The 18,190-nt window shown below is 37.2% G+C and overlaps 1 protein-coding gene across 4 annotated transcripts in view; it reads left to right on the top strand.

Annotated features, from left to right (window-relative positions):
• MYO16 (myosin XVI) overlaps nucleotides 1-18,190 on the top strand; it is a 405,417-nt gene that overhangs the window by 126,846 nt on the left and 260,381 nt on the right. For all 4 annotated transcript variants that reach the window (XM_074930682.1, XM_074930690.1, XM_074930699.1 and 1 more), the window contains exons 3-4: nucleotides 3,508-3,578; nucleotides 7,434-7,577. In XM_074930682.1, the coding sequence (XP_074786783.1) occupies nucleotides 3,508-3,578; nucleotides 7,434-7,577 (215 nt within the window). The remainder of the gene's footprint in view (nucleotides 1-3,507; nucleotides 3,579-7,433; nucleotides 7,578-18,190) is intronic.

Genomic DNA, 18,190 nt, shown 5'->3' with positions numbered 1-18,190 from the left:
TATGCTATAATCTTGGTCTGCGTTTCTGCTGGGGGGAGGGGGGGAAATAGAAGGCAAAAACATTCATTCTTATGAATTTCAATCTCAGATCTAGAAATGGTCTGTCATTTTTTGGTTTCGATGACAAGGTGTAGCTAAGTCGGTCTGGAAAGGCATTACTTAATTTTGCATAGCTTCTCTATAAGAACCAAGTCTTTGTGGGTTTGATAGAAAGAAAAAACTCAATAAATTGTCTGTATATTCTTTACCCACATTCTGTAGACACAGGCTCTTTCTGTCACATGGTTACTATTTTAAGCTCCAGATGAAATTCTTGTGGAATATTTTCAGAAATGCACTTTCATAACCCTCTGACCATCCTGTGTGTCCTGTTCCTGTCAAAAGAGAGAGGTCTCCATCCTCTGTCTTTTCTTAGAAGGATATACCCAAAAGCCAGTTTTGGTGATCCCAAGACTCTTAACAATTGAGTTTATCTCAATGACCCAACAAGACACTCTGCATTTTATTCTTGCTGGGGTCATTTTGTGACATTAGAGTCAGTTCCTGGATGAAGAAGTAGCCAGAGATAAATAACATATTTTCACAAATGGGGAATGGAACAGACCCTTTTGGTTGACTCCTTAACCAGCTTATCCCATCTTGTGGAAATGCAAACTGAGGATGTTACTTCATCATCAGCCTTAGCTAGTGTAAGACTTCTGCCACCATAACGCAGCATACATGCTCTGCCTCCAGATGATGTGTGCATTTCTATCTTCTGTGCTGGTGTTTATGGGGCTGTGCGGCTGGCCACATTGATGGGGCCAAAAACTAACCCTGCTAGGAGAGAGAAAAAAGAAAACAAACAAACAATCAAAAACTGGTCCAGTTGAATGTGCAGTTGGGTGAGGAGAGATGGCACAAGGGAAGAGTGGGCCGTGCAGTGGATAACACATCTTCCCCCTTTTGACAGCAGTGCAATCTGTGAGAATGCACCATAAAGACGACACTTTTGAATAATTATATACTCTCATTGATGTCATCAGTTAAAGCCACTCTGAGAACAGAATTACGGCAGTTTAATAATTCCTGCAAATCACATTTTTAAGGACAACCTGCCGTAATTCCCATATTTGCAAATGAGACTTATCATTGCAGGTGGAACCAAACCATAGTTCAAATTTTTAACCTGCACACAGAGTTCATAAGAAAGAATGCTACATAAAACCACTGTATCAAGTGTCTGAGAGACTGAAGTGGTTGGAATTTAATTTTTTTTCCCTGAAAAGCAGGGGTAAAGGAAGGGGAACAACTTGGAGTGTTAATTTGTTCAAGTGAAATCCTGATGGGATTGACAGAATTAAATTACTTTTGGAGCCTTAAGATATCTTCTGTGATATGGAATTTGTATTTTCTGGCCTGCTAAAGAAATGACATGGCACAGGAACATTGAAAATATTAGCTCTTAAGGAGGATGCAGTTGCACACCTATTTAAGGAGGGAGGTTTTACAATTAGGTCTTTATTCAATAAAACCTGAGGTAGAGGAAGCATCTCCATATGTGGTCAACAATTAAAAGAAGGAAGGAGTTAAGTTCTGAACCATTATTTTTAATGACTTCTGTCTGGATGAGGACAACTGTGTGTTTTAGGATTGCATTTGTGGATCTGAGAAAGAAATTGCTTCTTGTTGTTCATCCATTTTTCCCAAGGTTATGAAAATTTGTAAATATTTCTTCACCTTCCCACTCTGCTTCAGTGTTTTTCATCTTGCTTGGCAGTTGTTACACAGTTCATTTATCCCATGGTACTAAATGTTCCACTTATACTTTTGGCAGACAACAGGGGGGGGGGGGGGGGGCAACAGTGGCTTCTAGTAGTAGTTAGCTTTCAAAGAAGCATTTGCCAGAACATAAAAGTCTTTTACAGTTATATAAATTAAACGAAGCAAAACCTTTGGTGAGGAGAAATAGGTATCATGGAGCTATTCATGAAGTATGAATTTATACAATGATTTGGACTGATGTTTGATTTTCAAAGTTTAAAAAAGAGCAAAAGATTAAATAGATTTGTAAAGCTATTATAAATGTCTGTTTAATATACTCGTGTGTTTATTGCGTGTGAAGTATTTAGTAATGATGATGCCCAGTCTTTAACTTTTTACAGGCTTGCAACCGTTTAGCCAAATTTTCTTTCTTAGGCTGAATTTTTCAAGGGCACCTGGTCAAAAATCATTCAGCACATTCAGAAAACTTTGCTTGTTTAAATTGACAATGTTTGAAAAGAAACGGACCCCTTTCAGATAGGTCAACTGAACATTTGAATGCTGTAAGAAGTTTAAATGTACAGTGAAAATGGGAGTTGCAAGATATTCTAGAGAGAAAGAAAACATATACAAATAATGCATGGGTAAGGAGAAGATGGTGTACATGACTCTCTTGACAGATTCACAGAAGTTAGAAAAGCCTTGAGATACATTTATTACCCTCCTGTATAACTGCAGTGAAACAGATTTCTGGGGTACTCAGAACTTAAAATTTCTTTGCAGACCTTTGAACTACTCCATCCAGGAAGCTTAAATAAGAGTTAAAAAACAGTATTTCCAGATGATGGAGGCAGAACCAGCTGTGTTCCGACACAGGCAACATTATTGGCAGTTATTCTCCTGGAGGGAGGCCTTTTAAAAGGATTCTTCATATCAGTTTAGTGAAGACAGGGTTGCAATGCCAGTGTGGATTCCCTGATAACGTCTGGCATTGTTATTGTGCAATTCTTCCAGGAATGAACACTGGCAGCATGGGTTAGTCAATGTTTTTATTCCAAGTGAAAAGGTTATAAAGGCAATAAAGACCATGGGGAAAAAGTGCTGAATTTTCACACTTGAGTGAGCATCAATATGAAAGGTTGTGGTTTTGCTTGTGTTTATAAGCCTGTTTTCATTTCAAAGGAGTTTGTTACATGTAACTGGAAGTGGAGTTTGCCTCCAAATACCATTTTAAGAATTATGCTGCGTCAGTGATCTGACAATGCACTAGAAAGGTTAAATTGAGTGCAGATCATTTAGCTTTGGTATGGTGATTAATTTCAAGTGATTTAAGTTATGAATACTAGTTACTGAAAAAGCCAACAGATCTCATGGGAACTCTGCAAAGTAAAATAAAACCAGTTGACTGTGATTTTGCTTCCAAATGAACTAATCAGGTGATTTTGACCTTGAGATGAGGTCTCTCCTCCTGCTCTCCCCTGTCCTCTCCTATGTAATAAACTGACATGCTCATCTGTCCGCTTGAGAAGTCCTTGATGCTGTTTGTATATAACATCGTTCTCAGAGGTCCTTTGCTTCAAGGCTTAGCCATTAAAATAGATGAGATGGAAAATGCTGACATGATAGTTTTGCAAATGTTATCTGAGAAGTTTGCATATATTATTAAATCTCTTAATGAAGATGATGAAGAATCAGCCTATTAACAGCTCAGAATTAGGTATGTTGCTGCATTAATTCTTGTTTCTCTTTTCTTTGGTATTTCAGTGCTACGGCTATTGAAGGATGGTGCTGACCCTCATATGCTTGTTTCCTCAGGAGGCTCGTTGCTCCATCTGGTAAGAGTGATTGAAGATTAGTGTTAGTAACTGTAGATAAATATGGTGGGATACTGAGTAGCAGATTGGGCATATTAAAAAAAAAAAGAAAGGCTTAGCAATAATTTTTTATCTACACTGCCCTCCATGGTGGTTATGATTGCATCCAGCTATGCGTGTGAAATAAATGGTTGTTTTCAAATTGCTTACAAAAGGATAGATCGTGTCATAGGAATGGTAACTAACAAAGTAGAATGAAATGTTTTATTTATAAATTATCTGTTCAGTAAGAAAAAACAAAGGAAATGTTGCTTGATTCTGAAGATAGAATTGTATGGTTCAGAGATTCACAGATCCTATATGAAAAACACCATGATGTAACATTTCTCCTTTTGATTTTGTGCATATTTTCTTGCACCAGTTTCCTACATGTGGATATTTAACACATTATCTGCATTTAGTTTGTCATTATTTGCATAGCAATTGAAATTAAGTAGCTGGAAGATAAAAGGAAAACAGTTTGTATACAATGATGAAAAGAGAAGCAAGATACAAGGGCATGTGGAGGAAAGACTGATGGGCAGGCAGAAAGAAACTACTGCTAGAATAAATGTGACTTCACAAATACAAGGGCATAACAGATCTAGTGAAAAGTCTGCTGGCAGAGTATTTAATTTTAGAACCATTAGTTGAAGTTTCTCATAGTATATACACAAAATAGAGCGATTTCTTGATGAAAAAAACAATCCTATAACATTACTGGACTCTAGCACACCTGTGACCATGCTGTTGCAGAATGTAGTGTTTCCCTTGGGGAATTAATCTGTATTTTCCATCTTCCATGGCCATGCTACTTACCAAGGACTTTGGGAAATAGAGGCCTAGGTAAGGGGAGGATAAAGTAATGATTTAAAACAGAGAAAATTTAATTTCTCTTTTCTGTCCTCCAACTATTTGCCAGCTGCAAAGGTGCTCAAGCACTCTTTAAAAATGCAGCCCATATAAGGTGTTATCTTTGGGATTTCCAAAATTGAGGCATCCCAAATCTTATCCTGTGCTGAAAGCCCTGGGAGACAATCTTATCCTCAGTGTGGCTGATGTGACATCTGTCTCACTGGCATTTTCAAATAGAAGAAATAAAAATCCATCTTTAGGGATTTTAGGCTGCTTTGTCTAGTTCAGCTGGTGCACAGTTTTAAGTGCAGATAAAATCTGGAGTTGAACTGTGCCTTTTTAGGTTTCTTGATTTTCTACATCACACCCCAATTTGCTGTTATAATCAGTATCTCTCCACTGTTGCCTGCTGCTTCACAGGCACACATATGCTTCAAAAGAAGGGAAAGCTTCCTGCAGTAAGAAATATGCAATAGAGAAATGTGTGTAACCTACTGCCTCAATTTAGTCAGTTACTTGTAAGTACTCATAATTCATTTACAGGAAAATGCTAGTCCTATTTGAGATAGGGGTAAACCTGATTTCAATGAAACTTGGATTTGACCCTGATTTGGGAGCAGTACGGATAGGAGAGGAGAGTCATGATACAGGGAAACAAGTAAGCCAAGTTTATTTTCCTGCAAGAACTCAAAATAGTAATTTACACATGCATCTTTATGCTCACTCAGATCCATTCTAAGTAGTAGTTTTATCACTATAGTTCTATGTAAGCTGCTTTCTCCAAAGGGGAGCCTAATCAGTGTTTATTCTTTTCAGTTGTAGGGTAAATGTTTTTATTCCCGAATGAATGGAAAATGTATTTGTGATCACATTTTACTCAAAACCTGATTCGTGATCTATTTCCTTTTTCTTTTTCCATTTCTGTTAACTTCCGAAATGTGATATATTTCTATAAAAAATCAAATGTGACACTACATAGTAAAGTTTCTCTTGTTACCTCTGTAGACAGTATCCCAATATGGTTGAATCTCAGGGAAGCCATGGGAGTTCCAAAGGTATTCGCTGAACTCTCAGTAGACTCCATGAGAGAAGTAAAAAAAAAGAAGAGAGTACTTGCCTGAGTTGCCCGTTCAGTGGGAAGCACATACTGTCATACCAATTCATGCAGCAGTCACCCAACCTGTCCTAGTTACAAACTATATCATGCCAATTTTCTCATGGAACTTTGACTGAGATTGCCCAATTGCTTCACAAAATCCATTAAACAAGAATCAAGGAGCAGCAGCAATTAAATTGCTGCTGCAAATCTAGGCTGTTTTCAAATTAGTAACTAATCACAAAAAGGTCTATATCCATTATTAACCCATGAGTTCTCACACTTTTACGTTTCTCTCCCCCATCCCACCAGGGGGGAATGAGTGAGCAGCTGGGTGGTGCTTAATTGCCATCTGGGGTCAAACCATGACAATTACTAATACACAAAATGGTTCAGTGACATCTGTCATTTGTTTTGTATAGAAGCTCTCTAGAGTTTTTTTTGCTTAATAATGCCTTTAAACTGTGATTGGTATGAGACTATGTTCTGTCTCTGATTTGTTAATATTTGAACATTGAATAGCTCAATGTAAGTTATACTACTGAAACAATGAATAATACTGATGCAAGAAAACAAAACTGTTTCTAGAGCTGTCAGGTAAGTTACAAGCTAAAGCAAATACATCAGAACTTAATTTCTGTTCTATAATTTAATGGTTAGTATGTTTGGAAATCATTTAAAGCAGGACTGCTTTTTAGCCTGATAGAGATTCATCTTCATTTTCTGAGTTGTCTATATTTATGATTGAAGTATATGCAGCTCCTACATTCAGTTGAATATCTCAGCTATGTCTTGACTTTACAGTGGAAGCCAGTTAAGCACTTTTTCTTCTTCCCCCTTTCCTCCAGTGTACTGGCTTCCATGCCAGATTAATACATGCCATGGTACAGTTCCACATGTGATACAGACATAACAACATAATTATTTAACTCGCACTTGCAAACTATTTGCAGATTTCACTATATCTGTACTCTAAGTGTATATGTTGCTTTTTGGGACAAGGAAATATTATATAGCTTCAAATATTGGAAGAAGCATACATATTAAGGGTTGTATTGAAAGCATCTAAGTACCTAATACAGAAAATGAGCCTCCCTGTAACCTCTCTCCAATGGGGAAAGAAAGAGGATCCTTCAGTAAAAAGTTACTGAGTTTGTATGTTAGTCCAGAGTTAGGATCCTAACTCAGGTGCCTTGATTGTGTTTTAAAGTATTATCCATAAGCACATCCATAAAAAGTCACAGATGTGACAGAGGAGTAAGCTCAAAACAATGACTAAGCCACTTCTGTGTTCTCTGCCAAAATGAGTGACCTCCATCTTCAAAACCAAGTATAGAAATACGCACATGTGTAAAACCCCTGCCCTGTCCCTACCCTCAACACACCCCTAGTGTGCAGAATATTTATCTGTCAAGGACAGTTGAATAGGAATCAGTGTAGTTAGTGGACTAGAAATAGGAGTGATTGTGGAGAAGCATGTATTATTGCTATGAACTGCATAAAAGTTCACATACGTGTGGACATATGTACGTGTGGGTGTACATATACTGAGATGCCACTACTCATGATCATCATGCACTGGTGCTGGTGCCCTGATTTGAAATTACAATATTGAAGAGAAAGCAAGCCTCATCTTGCTAGATTTCAGCAGATTTCATACAGTGCATTTTCACAGGGAATAAGGGATTCTGTGAATCATGCACATGCAAGTTGTAGTCTCCAGAAAACTATTTCTGTTCATCAGCTGTTGTCCCCTACAAACAGCAGTTTAACTACAGTGCATCATCTGCTTAATTTAAATGTTAAATGGAGCAAAAATCATATGTAATAAATTCAGTTGTACACTGAGTAAAACAACATTGCTGATCTGCTCTTCTTTCTTCTAGTGTGCCCGCTACGATAATGCATTTGCTGCAGAAATTCTAATTGACAGAGGAGTAAATGTAAATCATCAGGATGAGGATTTCTGGACATCAATGCATGTAGCCTCTGCCTGTGATAATCCTGATATTGTCCTGCTACTGCTACTAGTAAGTAAAGCAATCCAATGCATTGTGTGCTTCAAAAGAAAACAGAATGTAACACCACAAGGTCTGAAACTGCTGTATGAATGCAATATATTACTACTAATCGTATTAGTGAAAGCATATATTGTGTTTGTTTGTTTCTTGATTTTTTTTGGTGCTCAGGATTTTTAGATGGCATTTTTAGGCTTTCAATGAGAATAGAGTATAAGCAACAATGTCAAGTATCTCCTATCTTTTCCCTGTGCTCAGGAGCTTATATGTCTGATAAGCATTCAGTCCCAAATCAGATATTTGGATAATTTCTTTTCACTTCTTCTTGTCACTTTCTGTTAAGGGTTGAGTTCACAGACAGTCTCATAAAAAAGTCCTTCTTAAAAGCAAGTATTCTCTCAATTACACTCTGTGTTCATAAAGAAGTAGTTGTGGACATGAACAACTTTGACTTTTTGAAGCAGAGTTTACCCAATATTATAATAGAGATGGCATTCAGCCTTTGTAGAGAACAGCTTTGTTCATGTTGTGCTTTCATTCCTAGGATCACAGCTTCTAGATTTATGCCATGATATTAATGCAGCTCTTTCTCCCAGTTTATTTTGTATTACTCTTTAAAACAATAGTGCTGAAACAGTTCACAATCTAACATGGTTTTCTAATAAATTTGTATAATTTAAAAATTTGTATGTTTTTAATTAATTGTTGCAAGCAGATCAGCATTTCTTAGCATACTTATAATGGTATTTCATTGTTGCAGGTAAAGTGAAGGGAGAAATATTTTTAAAGACTGTATACTTGATGAAAGCTTTCATGGAATCACTTTGGGAGACTGTCTAGTCCAATCTCCCTGCTTAGACCAGAGCCAGCTACAGCAGCTTGCCCTGGACCTTGTCTCCAAGGATAGAAAGTCCACAAACACTGGGCAAGCTGGACAGAAAAAAAAGTTTTTTATTAGGTTTAAACACCATTTCCTGTGTTTCAGTTTGTGCATATTTTCTTATGTCATTTCACTGAACACCTCTAAGTAGAGTTTGGGTCCTTCTTGATTCCCGTCATCAGGTATTTACACACATTGGTAAGACCCACCTGAGCCTTCTCTTCTCAAGGCTGAAGAGTTCCAGCTGCCTCAACCTCTCCTTGTATGGTAGATGCTCTGGTCCTTTCATCATCTCTGTAGCCTCTTTGTAGGACTCACTCCAGTATATCATGTCTTTCTTTTACTGGGAACCTGCAATGGTGCCTCACCAGTGGTGGTGTCTCACCAGTGCCTAGGTCTGCTGGCAAGGCAGTCCAAGAAATCTATGGCCCTGTTTGCTACAAGGGCACATCATTGGCACATGCTCAACTTGTTGTCCTCCAGGTCCTAGTCCCAGAAGTATTTAGTGTGGGAAGCTGTCCATCTCGACAGTAAGAAACACTAAAGAGTATAGCCTAAATTTTGACCTTCAGAATTGTCATCTTGTAGGGAAATATCTGTCTCTCCTTGAGGGTAATATCTGGGAACATGGCTCTGGATATGTATACCTACACTAGGTCAGTGATGGGAGGAGGGGCTTTTAACCAGTGTGATACTGATTAGAGAGGCATCTGAGATTTTGAGGACTTGAGTCTAAATGTCTCCTCTTCCAGAGAAAAGTCAGATCAATGTCTGTCTTATCCCAGAGAAGTATTTCACTAGACTGTTAGATAGATTTCATGTTGTTATTTTCTTAGGAATGCTAAAGCATAATCAGCAGGTTAAGTAGCATCCACAGAGATTAATGTTATAGATTACACCTTAGAGCTGTTGTTTCAGGGTTTTTTGGTTACATGTGAGCTCTTTCGAAGATACACAGATATTCTCTCTTCTAGCACATATGCTTCATTTTATATAAAACAGGGCAAATAATATCCTGTATTAAATTAGAAAATAAATGAAAAATAAAGTTCAGAATTAATGATACCTTCCTTCCCTTCATCTGATTTCTGAATTCCTAAGTTTCAACCTTTATTTGAAATCAGAACAGGTAACTCTTTGAGGTTTTCCTGCATAGACTCTAGTTCCATCACATCAAATTGCATAGAATTTCTGAATGAAGAGATTCTTCCCCTAAAATGCTGTGTTCTTCATAAACATGTGTTGTGCTTTTGAATTACTATGACAGCTTTAATGAAACAAAGGTTTTTTTCAGTTGTTTTGTGTTTTTTTAAGGACCTAAGACTCATTGCATTTAGAATCTCATAAGTCAAAGCCATTGTGTTGAGTTATACTTTATGGAATATATGAGTGTGCTGTATTCAGTAATCTTCTGATTTTCTTCAGCATAGTTTTAGTAGTACGATTTTGAGTCAGTGACTATGCTAACTATAATGTAACATCATGTATCTGAAAGAAATACTGTGGCTACTATCTGACCTTCTGTAAATGGCATAGGCTTCACCAAACCCTTTGTTTGGGACCTGCAATTACTTTTACTCTGTCCTGTGGTTGCTTCTTCCAGTCTGTAACTTTGGTTTTAACATTGATCTGTACCAGATCTTCTGTGGTAATCTTTTAGGATTCTGATGATCTCTGAGGCTACAGCTGCTCTAGAAACCAGAAGAGGTGTCCAGGAGTCTTTCTGGGTGCTGGACCGCAAACGGAATGTCCTCTGGCATGACTTTGGCATGTGCCATCTGGATTCCTTCCAGGCAATTCTCTGGCATGGTTTTGAAGCTGGAAAGTCTCAGTAACCAGTTTGTATCCAGCTGTCACATTGGTCTCTTCCATGTCAGCTGGCTTCAATGCCTAGAGTTTTCCGAGGTCCATTTGATTTAATATTAGAGATAAAGCCTTTGTCATACTTGGAATGTCTGTTTTCTCAGCTTTTCTATTCCAAGTATAATTGGGTCCAATGAATGTACAATGCAACATATATAAACCTGATTTTCTGTTCTTAACACTTAAAATAGTATTACTTACTTAACCACAGTCATCAGATACGTTTGATAAGGAGTATCCCATTCTAAACATTGTCACTAGTGTTGGCAAACAAAGGATAAAATTTCCAGAGGGTGATATATTATCTCTTGTATTACCTCAATCTGTTCAATGTATGTACTTTTGAAGCCTGTGTATCCTTTGGATTCTGTGTGTACTCCTAAAATGATAAACAAGTTAGAACAGGGAAGCTTATCTATAAAAACTCTTGTGGGAAAGTCTTGTAATGTGGGGAATTTTCAGAAATACTGAATGCTGTGCTGTTTTTAACATTAATAGGAACAGTTGGGGTTATACAGGGCACTTCTAAAATTTACCCTGCCTGTTTTTGCAAGAAGCCCAATCTAATTAAAATTTATTTAGTAATTCTACCCAGGGTTATATCCAACCCAGTTTTTCATATACCATCATTTGGATGTTGTTTGGTTTAGTCCCCATTTACTACAAGCTGTCTTCTGAAGTTTCTAAGTTATCTTCTGATAACTTGGGATAAACAAGTCATCTCATATATTAAAGTTTCAGTAAGCAGGGTTACATCCGTATGGATTTTTGCAGGTAGTGTTTATCTATATTATTTGCAATAAGTTCTGATAAATTTGCGCACAGTTTGTCAGCATTTTTTAAGGCAGAACTTCCTTAACATCATAAATAATAACTTTATGTTCTCCCTCGTGGAGTCGGAATTATAAATATTGTGGCAGAGGAAGGGAATTATTCTTAGGTAAGCAATAGTTTTTGAACCATGACATTAATGCTGCTTTTAATAAGTTTTGACAAAATGAAGATGGAAAATGAGGTTGGAGGGAAGTATTTTTCACAACTCTGAACTGTCTTTGTGTGAGCATTTGGTATTAGGAATGATTTTGCCTTGAGGTTAGAGTGCTTCATGGGCCATGTCTAATGTGTAGCATGAGCATGGATGATGCTGCTGTGAGCTACAGGCAGCATCTGTTATGCCACAGTTTTTAGTTGGAAGAGAAACTAACACTTCATGTACCCTCATGAATTACTTCTAGATAAATATTTCTTCTGAATTGACTTTACAACATAGACAGTGCCATATTATCTGTTTTAAAGATGTGAGCTGTTCAAATTCTGATTCCTGGAAAACTGTCATAGACACCAGTGGAGGTTTCTTCAGTGAGGACTTCAAAATGTTTCATGAAGGTAAAATAGAAAAAAAGGGAATATTGGGTATATGTAGTTCCCAGAAGGCTATTAATGAAGACTTAATTAAGCGTGCACGCTTTCTGATTTTATCCCACTTTTGGTGGTTTTCATATTTCTCTGGCTGAGACAAGGTAGGGACTTGTCATTCATCAGCTTAGCTGTAGTAACTCACTATTTCGGTCCTCAGGTATATAGCAAAGAGAAGTAAAGCTTGTTAGCTGAAACGCCTTTCACTGACAGCTAGGAGGAGGCTGTAGCTGTTTGCAGTGTGATGATCTGCTATCGTGTCCTGCTGAAAGACTACTGGAATTGTAGGCACCGTTTTTGGAATAAGTACAGAGTGAAATGCTTGAAGCTATTTCTTTCCATCCCAACATTTTACCCGTGGTGGTATAGCTTTCCAGGGACATATTTATGTCTTCTCCATTTTGTAGCTGTCAGCAAGGTGGGGACGGGAGGAGGGGCAGGCATTGGACAGTAAAGCCAGGAAATATATCCCATGTCTGCTAAATAGTCAGTCAGTGAAGAACTTGCCCCTGAGGCAGCTGCTAGCACAGGAAGAAATGTAGAAATCAAAGGTAATCCATAGAGGTCTGGTTGCCATATATGCAGATGAGGTGGTAAAAATCAGATTCATCAATTGCTGCCTGATCACATCACTGTTGGGCATTTTCCCCTTCGAATGGGGGACCGTTTCTGTGGATGTTTTATGAAGGAGGTTCCTGTAGCAGGTTAGGGAGAGTGCTGAAGTGCTTTTCATTTAAGAACAAAGATGCATAGGCTTGTATATATTTGTGCACACATGAGATCTCCGAGAGAGTATGAAAAGCAACCAGATTTATTAAAAGTGCCTGCTCTGTCTTGCATCACGGCCTTTTGCAGGCTCAGGACTTGACCTGCTGACAGCATTGTGTCTGGTTGGGTGTGTTCCTTTCCCATCATCCCCGGACACATTGGAACATTTTATTTTACATTAATTTCCTGTAGTTGTTTTTATATTGAAGTGAAAGACTAGCTAAGGTTTGTAACAATATCCAAAGTTCTTTGTCCTATTAAAAATGCTACCTGAGTTACACAATGTCCAAGGTACTGGTTTTTGGACACTGCTCATGCTTTGTTAGCTGGAGGGAAGTGTTTAGTCCACTCTATCATTTTAAATGGCTGTAGCATTTAAATGGCACCCATCGCTTGCAGTCTAATTGTTCCTTCACAATATACGCTTTCTACCTTCAAATAATTGTAATTGATATGTTAGAGTGGATAACCTTCCTTTAGTTCTGTACTGTTCAAACTACCATGAGATACAGAACATTAATACCGTTGCAGTTTAGTAAATTAACCTTAGCTACTTGGGCAGTAGGGTATATAGATAAAAATACCACTTTGTAAAACCTTGGGGGTGTTTTTTTATCTTAATTTTTCTTCAGTCTGACAGTATTATTTATTATCATGAATTCTCTGCTCTAAGAATCAGCACTGGATCACTAAAGGGCAAAGGAGGTCAAGCTGTTCAGCCAACCCACTTCCTCTCCTCTATTCCTCCACCCCAAAGCATTTCAAAATTAAATTGAAAAAATATAAGTGGTCAAATTATGATTCAAGCCTCTGCAATTCCATGATACCTTTAGTTGGATCCTGACCCACTGTCTTCTCTCTGTTTTTGACACATGATGTTTAAGTATTTATTAAAAGGTTCACAATCGTATTTATCTCCAATGTTTAGTTCCTTTTCTCAAGATAATTATGACTGTTACAAACTACAGGTTTTGTTATGACTTGCTGTTGCACTTTAATTTCAGAGCGTGTCACAGGTAATTCATCACTGAACTGTACTGTTGGGCTCACACATAAGTTGATAGTTATGGGTTTTCCTTTTTTATGTACTTTTCATTTTGCTTTGGGGAGTTGTTCTTTTCCCTCCTCCTCATTCCCAAATGGTCACAGAATCTTTTGGTGTTGACTGACCTAAGGTTGAGAGCAGCAGATAAAAAGAAAGCAGGTGAGAATGCATTTTTATAGTGTAATTCACTTTATTTTACCATCATCAGGAGGCAATTTTTAGTGGGTGACATGAATGTAATATTTTCACCATCTGTAATGCAGATCTTGTCAAATGAAACTAGGAGCACAGAGAAAGTATCTTAGTGTTTGAACAGCATTTTACACAGTGGAGATTTATTCTTTCGTAGACCTGAAAGCATTACTGTAATAAACATGGCAGTTAATTAACTAGAATGGCAGAGAGCAGCACTACATCCTCAGGAATTTTAACATGTAGATAAAGAAAAACTGGGGAGTAGAAAGACATTCTTAATATATGTTCTTTTTACTGACCTTACAAGGAAAAGCAAATGTATCTACTGTCTGCCAACCAATTAAATGTGTTTCATTGGGTGCTTTTTCGAACCTAGAACTGAAGCACAAAATGCAGTTCTGGCATAGAAGGCTAAAAGTACAATTGTTAAATAAAACAAATAATAAAAAAAAAAAAAGAGACCAAATATTTTTTCTCTCCTCTTTTTAAGAACTTAGGAAAATCTCTGCTCAGCAGTGTACAAAAAGGAGTTATGCTGGAATCATTCATTAGATTTACAGTCACCAACAGTAGATGAGCAGTGTTAGAGTATTTGAACAGTGTAATGCTATCCACTGTATGTGTAATCCAGATTTGCTGATCCACCTCTGCAAAATTCTTTATGCCATGAGAATAAACCATATGACGTGACGCTAATGGAACATTAAAAGTCAAATAGGTGGAATATAGAGAATACCAGCTGCTTTCAGTAACATATGATTTGTCCTTCAGTATGATTTGCCCTTGAAAGGGAAGACCTTAATATATTATCAATTAATATTTCCTCATCTCAGTAGATAATTTTTACAGAAATGATAGCATCACAGTATAGACCTCTCACTATTCCATCTAGAGAGATTTGAAAAAAGAAAAAAAGTTTAGTATAGGATTTGTTTTTGCATAACATTAAAAGGCCATCTCTAAATGTTTCTGTGATTTTGGAGTTCATTTTAGAAGTTTTGGGGTCAATTAATTTATTTTAATTCATGAGTGTCAACTTTGTTGGACCGAATTGAAAACATTTCATCCATGCTGTATTTTTTAGCTAGGTTGAGTGGATGTGAATTTTAGAGCCTATCAAGTAACTTCAGGTCCAACTTCTCACTGAGAACTAGACTACACTTACAAGAATATTTGGTAGAAGACAGTTTTAAAGTATCAAGAAATACTACATAAACATTTTAGTCAAAATGTTCATGCTGTTAAAATTTGAAAAGTGTAAGCCCTGTGCTGGAATTTCCTCCTGGGACTTAAATTTTATTTTTTTCTTATAAGCCACATAGCTTTCTCTTATCTTTATCAACTGTGTCTATTGCTGCTCTGTCTTTTTGTAGTCTGGCCTCTTGCTCAAAGTGTAGGTCTGTGACATACTCCTTCAAGTCCTTGTTATTGTTAAGATGTCTGTTATCTAGAAGCTTCTGTCTTCCTTTGTCCTAATTTTCTTGGGCTCTCAAATTGTTGCCAGAGATATTGAGAAGGATTTTGGTGCAGAAATAGTGTTCCCAGGAGGTGTTGGGTGTTTTAGGCTACCACAACAAAATCAAATAATAGATCATGTGCAGTGTGGAGCTTACTAGGGAAGAAGTGGGATGAAAGGGAGATTTCACAGTCTTCATTTCATTACAAGGAACCAAGATACTAGAAAATTATGCAAGGGTAGGTAGTGCTTTCTGCTTCCTCAGCTTGTGCTTGAGGTACCCCACGCTTTACAGGCCACGTGTTGGAAAATCTGGTGAAGTTGTTTATTAGACATGTGGGTCAAGGCAGGTTTTTTTCACGCTACAAACTGGGTGCTAAGCAAAAATCTCATTTATGTGGGAGCTGTACAGCTGTGTCTGTGCTTTTGTGTCCTCCAAATGTATATTAGGTTGTCTTGGAAGGGCAGAGATTCTCTATACTTGTCTGTGTTTGTCCTCATCTTAGTGTAATAAGAAATAATTTAAATTTGTAAATTGTAAATTGTCAATTTTATTTCTAAATCTCACTAATCAGACTACTGAAGAGCTATTTGGATTTTCAGTGCAAGTCAAGCAATCAGTAGAATTAAGCTATTATGAAAATCTAGCTTTCTCTTTATTGAAACTTAATGATTCTACTAAAAGATCATTACATGCTGCAAAAAGGAAAGAGTATAGAAGACACTGCAGAGAACATGCCATTAAACAGAATATGATTATGCAAGTTCAAATTCAGCCATTTGAACAATGCCACTGTCTTTCAAAACAAGGAGTAAAGTAAGTTCTATGTAAGATTTCATAGCTCTCATCCAAAAGCCCAGCACCTTTAGTGTTGGGGTATTGGTGATGGCAAGACATCACCCTCAGATTTTTTTCTGAGTATGCTTGAATGTCATCTGTCCAAGCGCCATGAACTGCCCTGATGCTGTTCAGTTCATGAAGCCTGATAAGATTCTATTTTTGTATGGGTCTTTTGGAAACACTTATTTAAAAGCCTTCCACCAGCATTGCCGTGTTTTGACTGACAGGGTAAAACCTGAGTCTTTTCAATGAGCCAGATTTGATTCCAATACTAGTATTAGTTGAATGTTTTAAATTTGACTGCCTCTTCACTTATGGCATCTATTAGTTATTTCATCTTTTCTGGTTTAACTTTTTTGATAGACTTTTGCATATTTTCTATGGCGTACCTACTTTTGATTTTAGTATAATGTCCCTTTTCCAAAATAAGATACAGTTTTACTAGAAAAAATTACAGGAACAGATTTACTCATGGGAGTAGAAGTAAGTCTTATGGGGCTGTAATTCCCTTTTCCCCTTTCCCATATACTTGATATGAAGTCATGTAATCAGACAGGAGTTGCATAGTTACATAGTTATTTTGACCTTGTTCTTTGCAACTGCATCAGACTATTTTAGCAAGCAATGATGAGTAATCAGAATGCCATTATCTTTAGAATTTAATGAAAGATCTTTATCTTTCATAGTTTCAGAAACAGTTAAAGCAGAATAAACAATTACTTCCTCAAAGAAAGTAATTCTGTTCTCCCACTCAGTCTTGCTCAATATTACTTCCTCCTTTGAGTCAATATAAGAGGAAGCAGTAAAGGGGAGATAATGATGAATGATTAGAGGTCAGGAGGTGATGGTGGATAACAGTTTAAAATATAAAGAAATATGTGGCCTAAAAGAAAAATGATTCCTCTCTCTTTTGAGAGGCAGTTATCAATATCTGGTAGTTATATAAACTTTAAATAGAAGTTTTTTATATGAAAGTTGTGGGTATCTACTTGAATTCACTCACCATTTGTAGAGGCTGGTGGATGTGCGATGAGTGTAGGAGGGACCTTCCAGAGACTGTGTACTACTGGCTTACTGCTGATTACTACTGCTTAATCACTGCTGATTAAGTAAGATAGAACTCATCTAGGTGAAGGCTATTAATGAGTTGTTGAACACCAGATGGAATCACTTGGGGGAACATGTAGGAATTTCTCCTTTAAGACTGGGAAAAGGGATGAAGCTAGCTAGTGATGCAGCACTAAAGTGATCCAAGGAGAGATAAGAACAGGAGCCTAACTAGATACAGCATCTTTGGGAAGCGTTTTGTCTTTGAGTGCTATCATGAGGGTAATGAGGTAGCCTGGTAATCAAAGGAGGGTGATATGAAGAGAAAAGGAAAAGCATCATAAGCTTCAATTGACAGAAGAAATAACCAGTGAAATAGAATCTGCAGTTCAAAGTACAAAGAATGCTAAATCATGGAATGAATCAAAGGGTTTTTTATGCAGGAAGTAGTCACCGAAAGTAAAACCTGTCTTCAAACATAAGACCGTGATTTTGTTTGAAGAGTGCAAATACTTACTGGATGGATAGAAATCACCAAGAACTCTGTGTACAACAGTGAAAGTTTCTTGCCAAGACCTCTCAAAGAAAAGGATTGCCTGCCAGCAGAAACATCATGAACTGTAATAAATGGATAACAGTAATTAGTACTGAGGATAACTCAGTACTATTTTCAGATGATATAGAATGTAGTATATTTACAAGAAGAAGATAGAACTTAAAAGATTTATCTTTAAGAAGGGGAAGAAGAACATGAACAATAATCAAGAGATTTACTTGCCAGTAAAAATAAGTACGAATTAGAGCTTGTTAGCCTGGACTGTTGAGTTGGGGTCCTCGATATTCTTTAATACATTTCTTGGATGGGAATAAGGAATCAGTCTAACAAGAGACTTGGTATTAAATGACACACACACCCCCCCTCCAGGTGGTAGCAGAAAGTACCTGAATTTTTATTTTAGAAAACATTTGGGGTTGGGAGGGAGACTTGTGACATACACCAGTGTTAGTAACCAGCAGATCTGTGTAATTTGGAGTCCTTTAGCACAGAGTATTTCCAGAAAATAAAAATTCCTGGAGGTAAAAGAGAGTTAGATTTGTTGGGAGAAATAACACC

This window comes from Athene noctua, chromosome 1 (assembly GCF_965140245.1).
Source record: "Athene noctua chromosome 1, bAthNoc1.hap1.1, whole genome shotgun sequence".
NCBI classification, from domain to species: Eukaryota; Metazoa; Chordata; class Aves; order Strigiformes; family Strigidae; genus Athene; species Athene noctua.
Note: the sequence above shows the minus strand (reverse complement) of the source record. Positions and strands in the feature narration are given on the sequence as shown.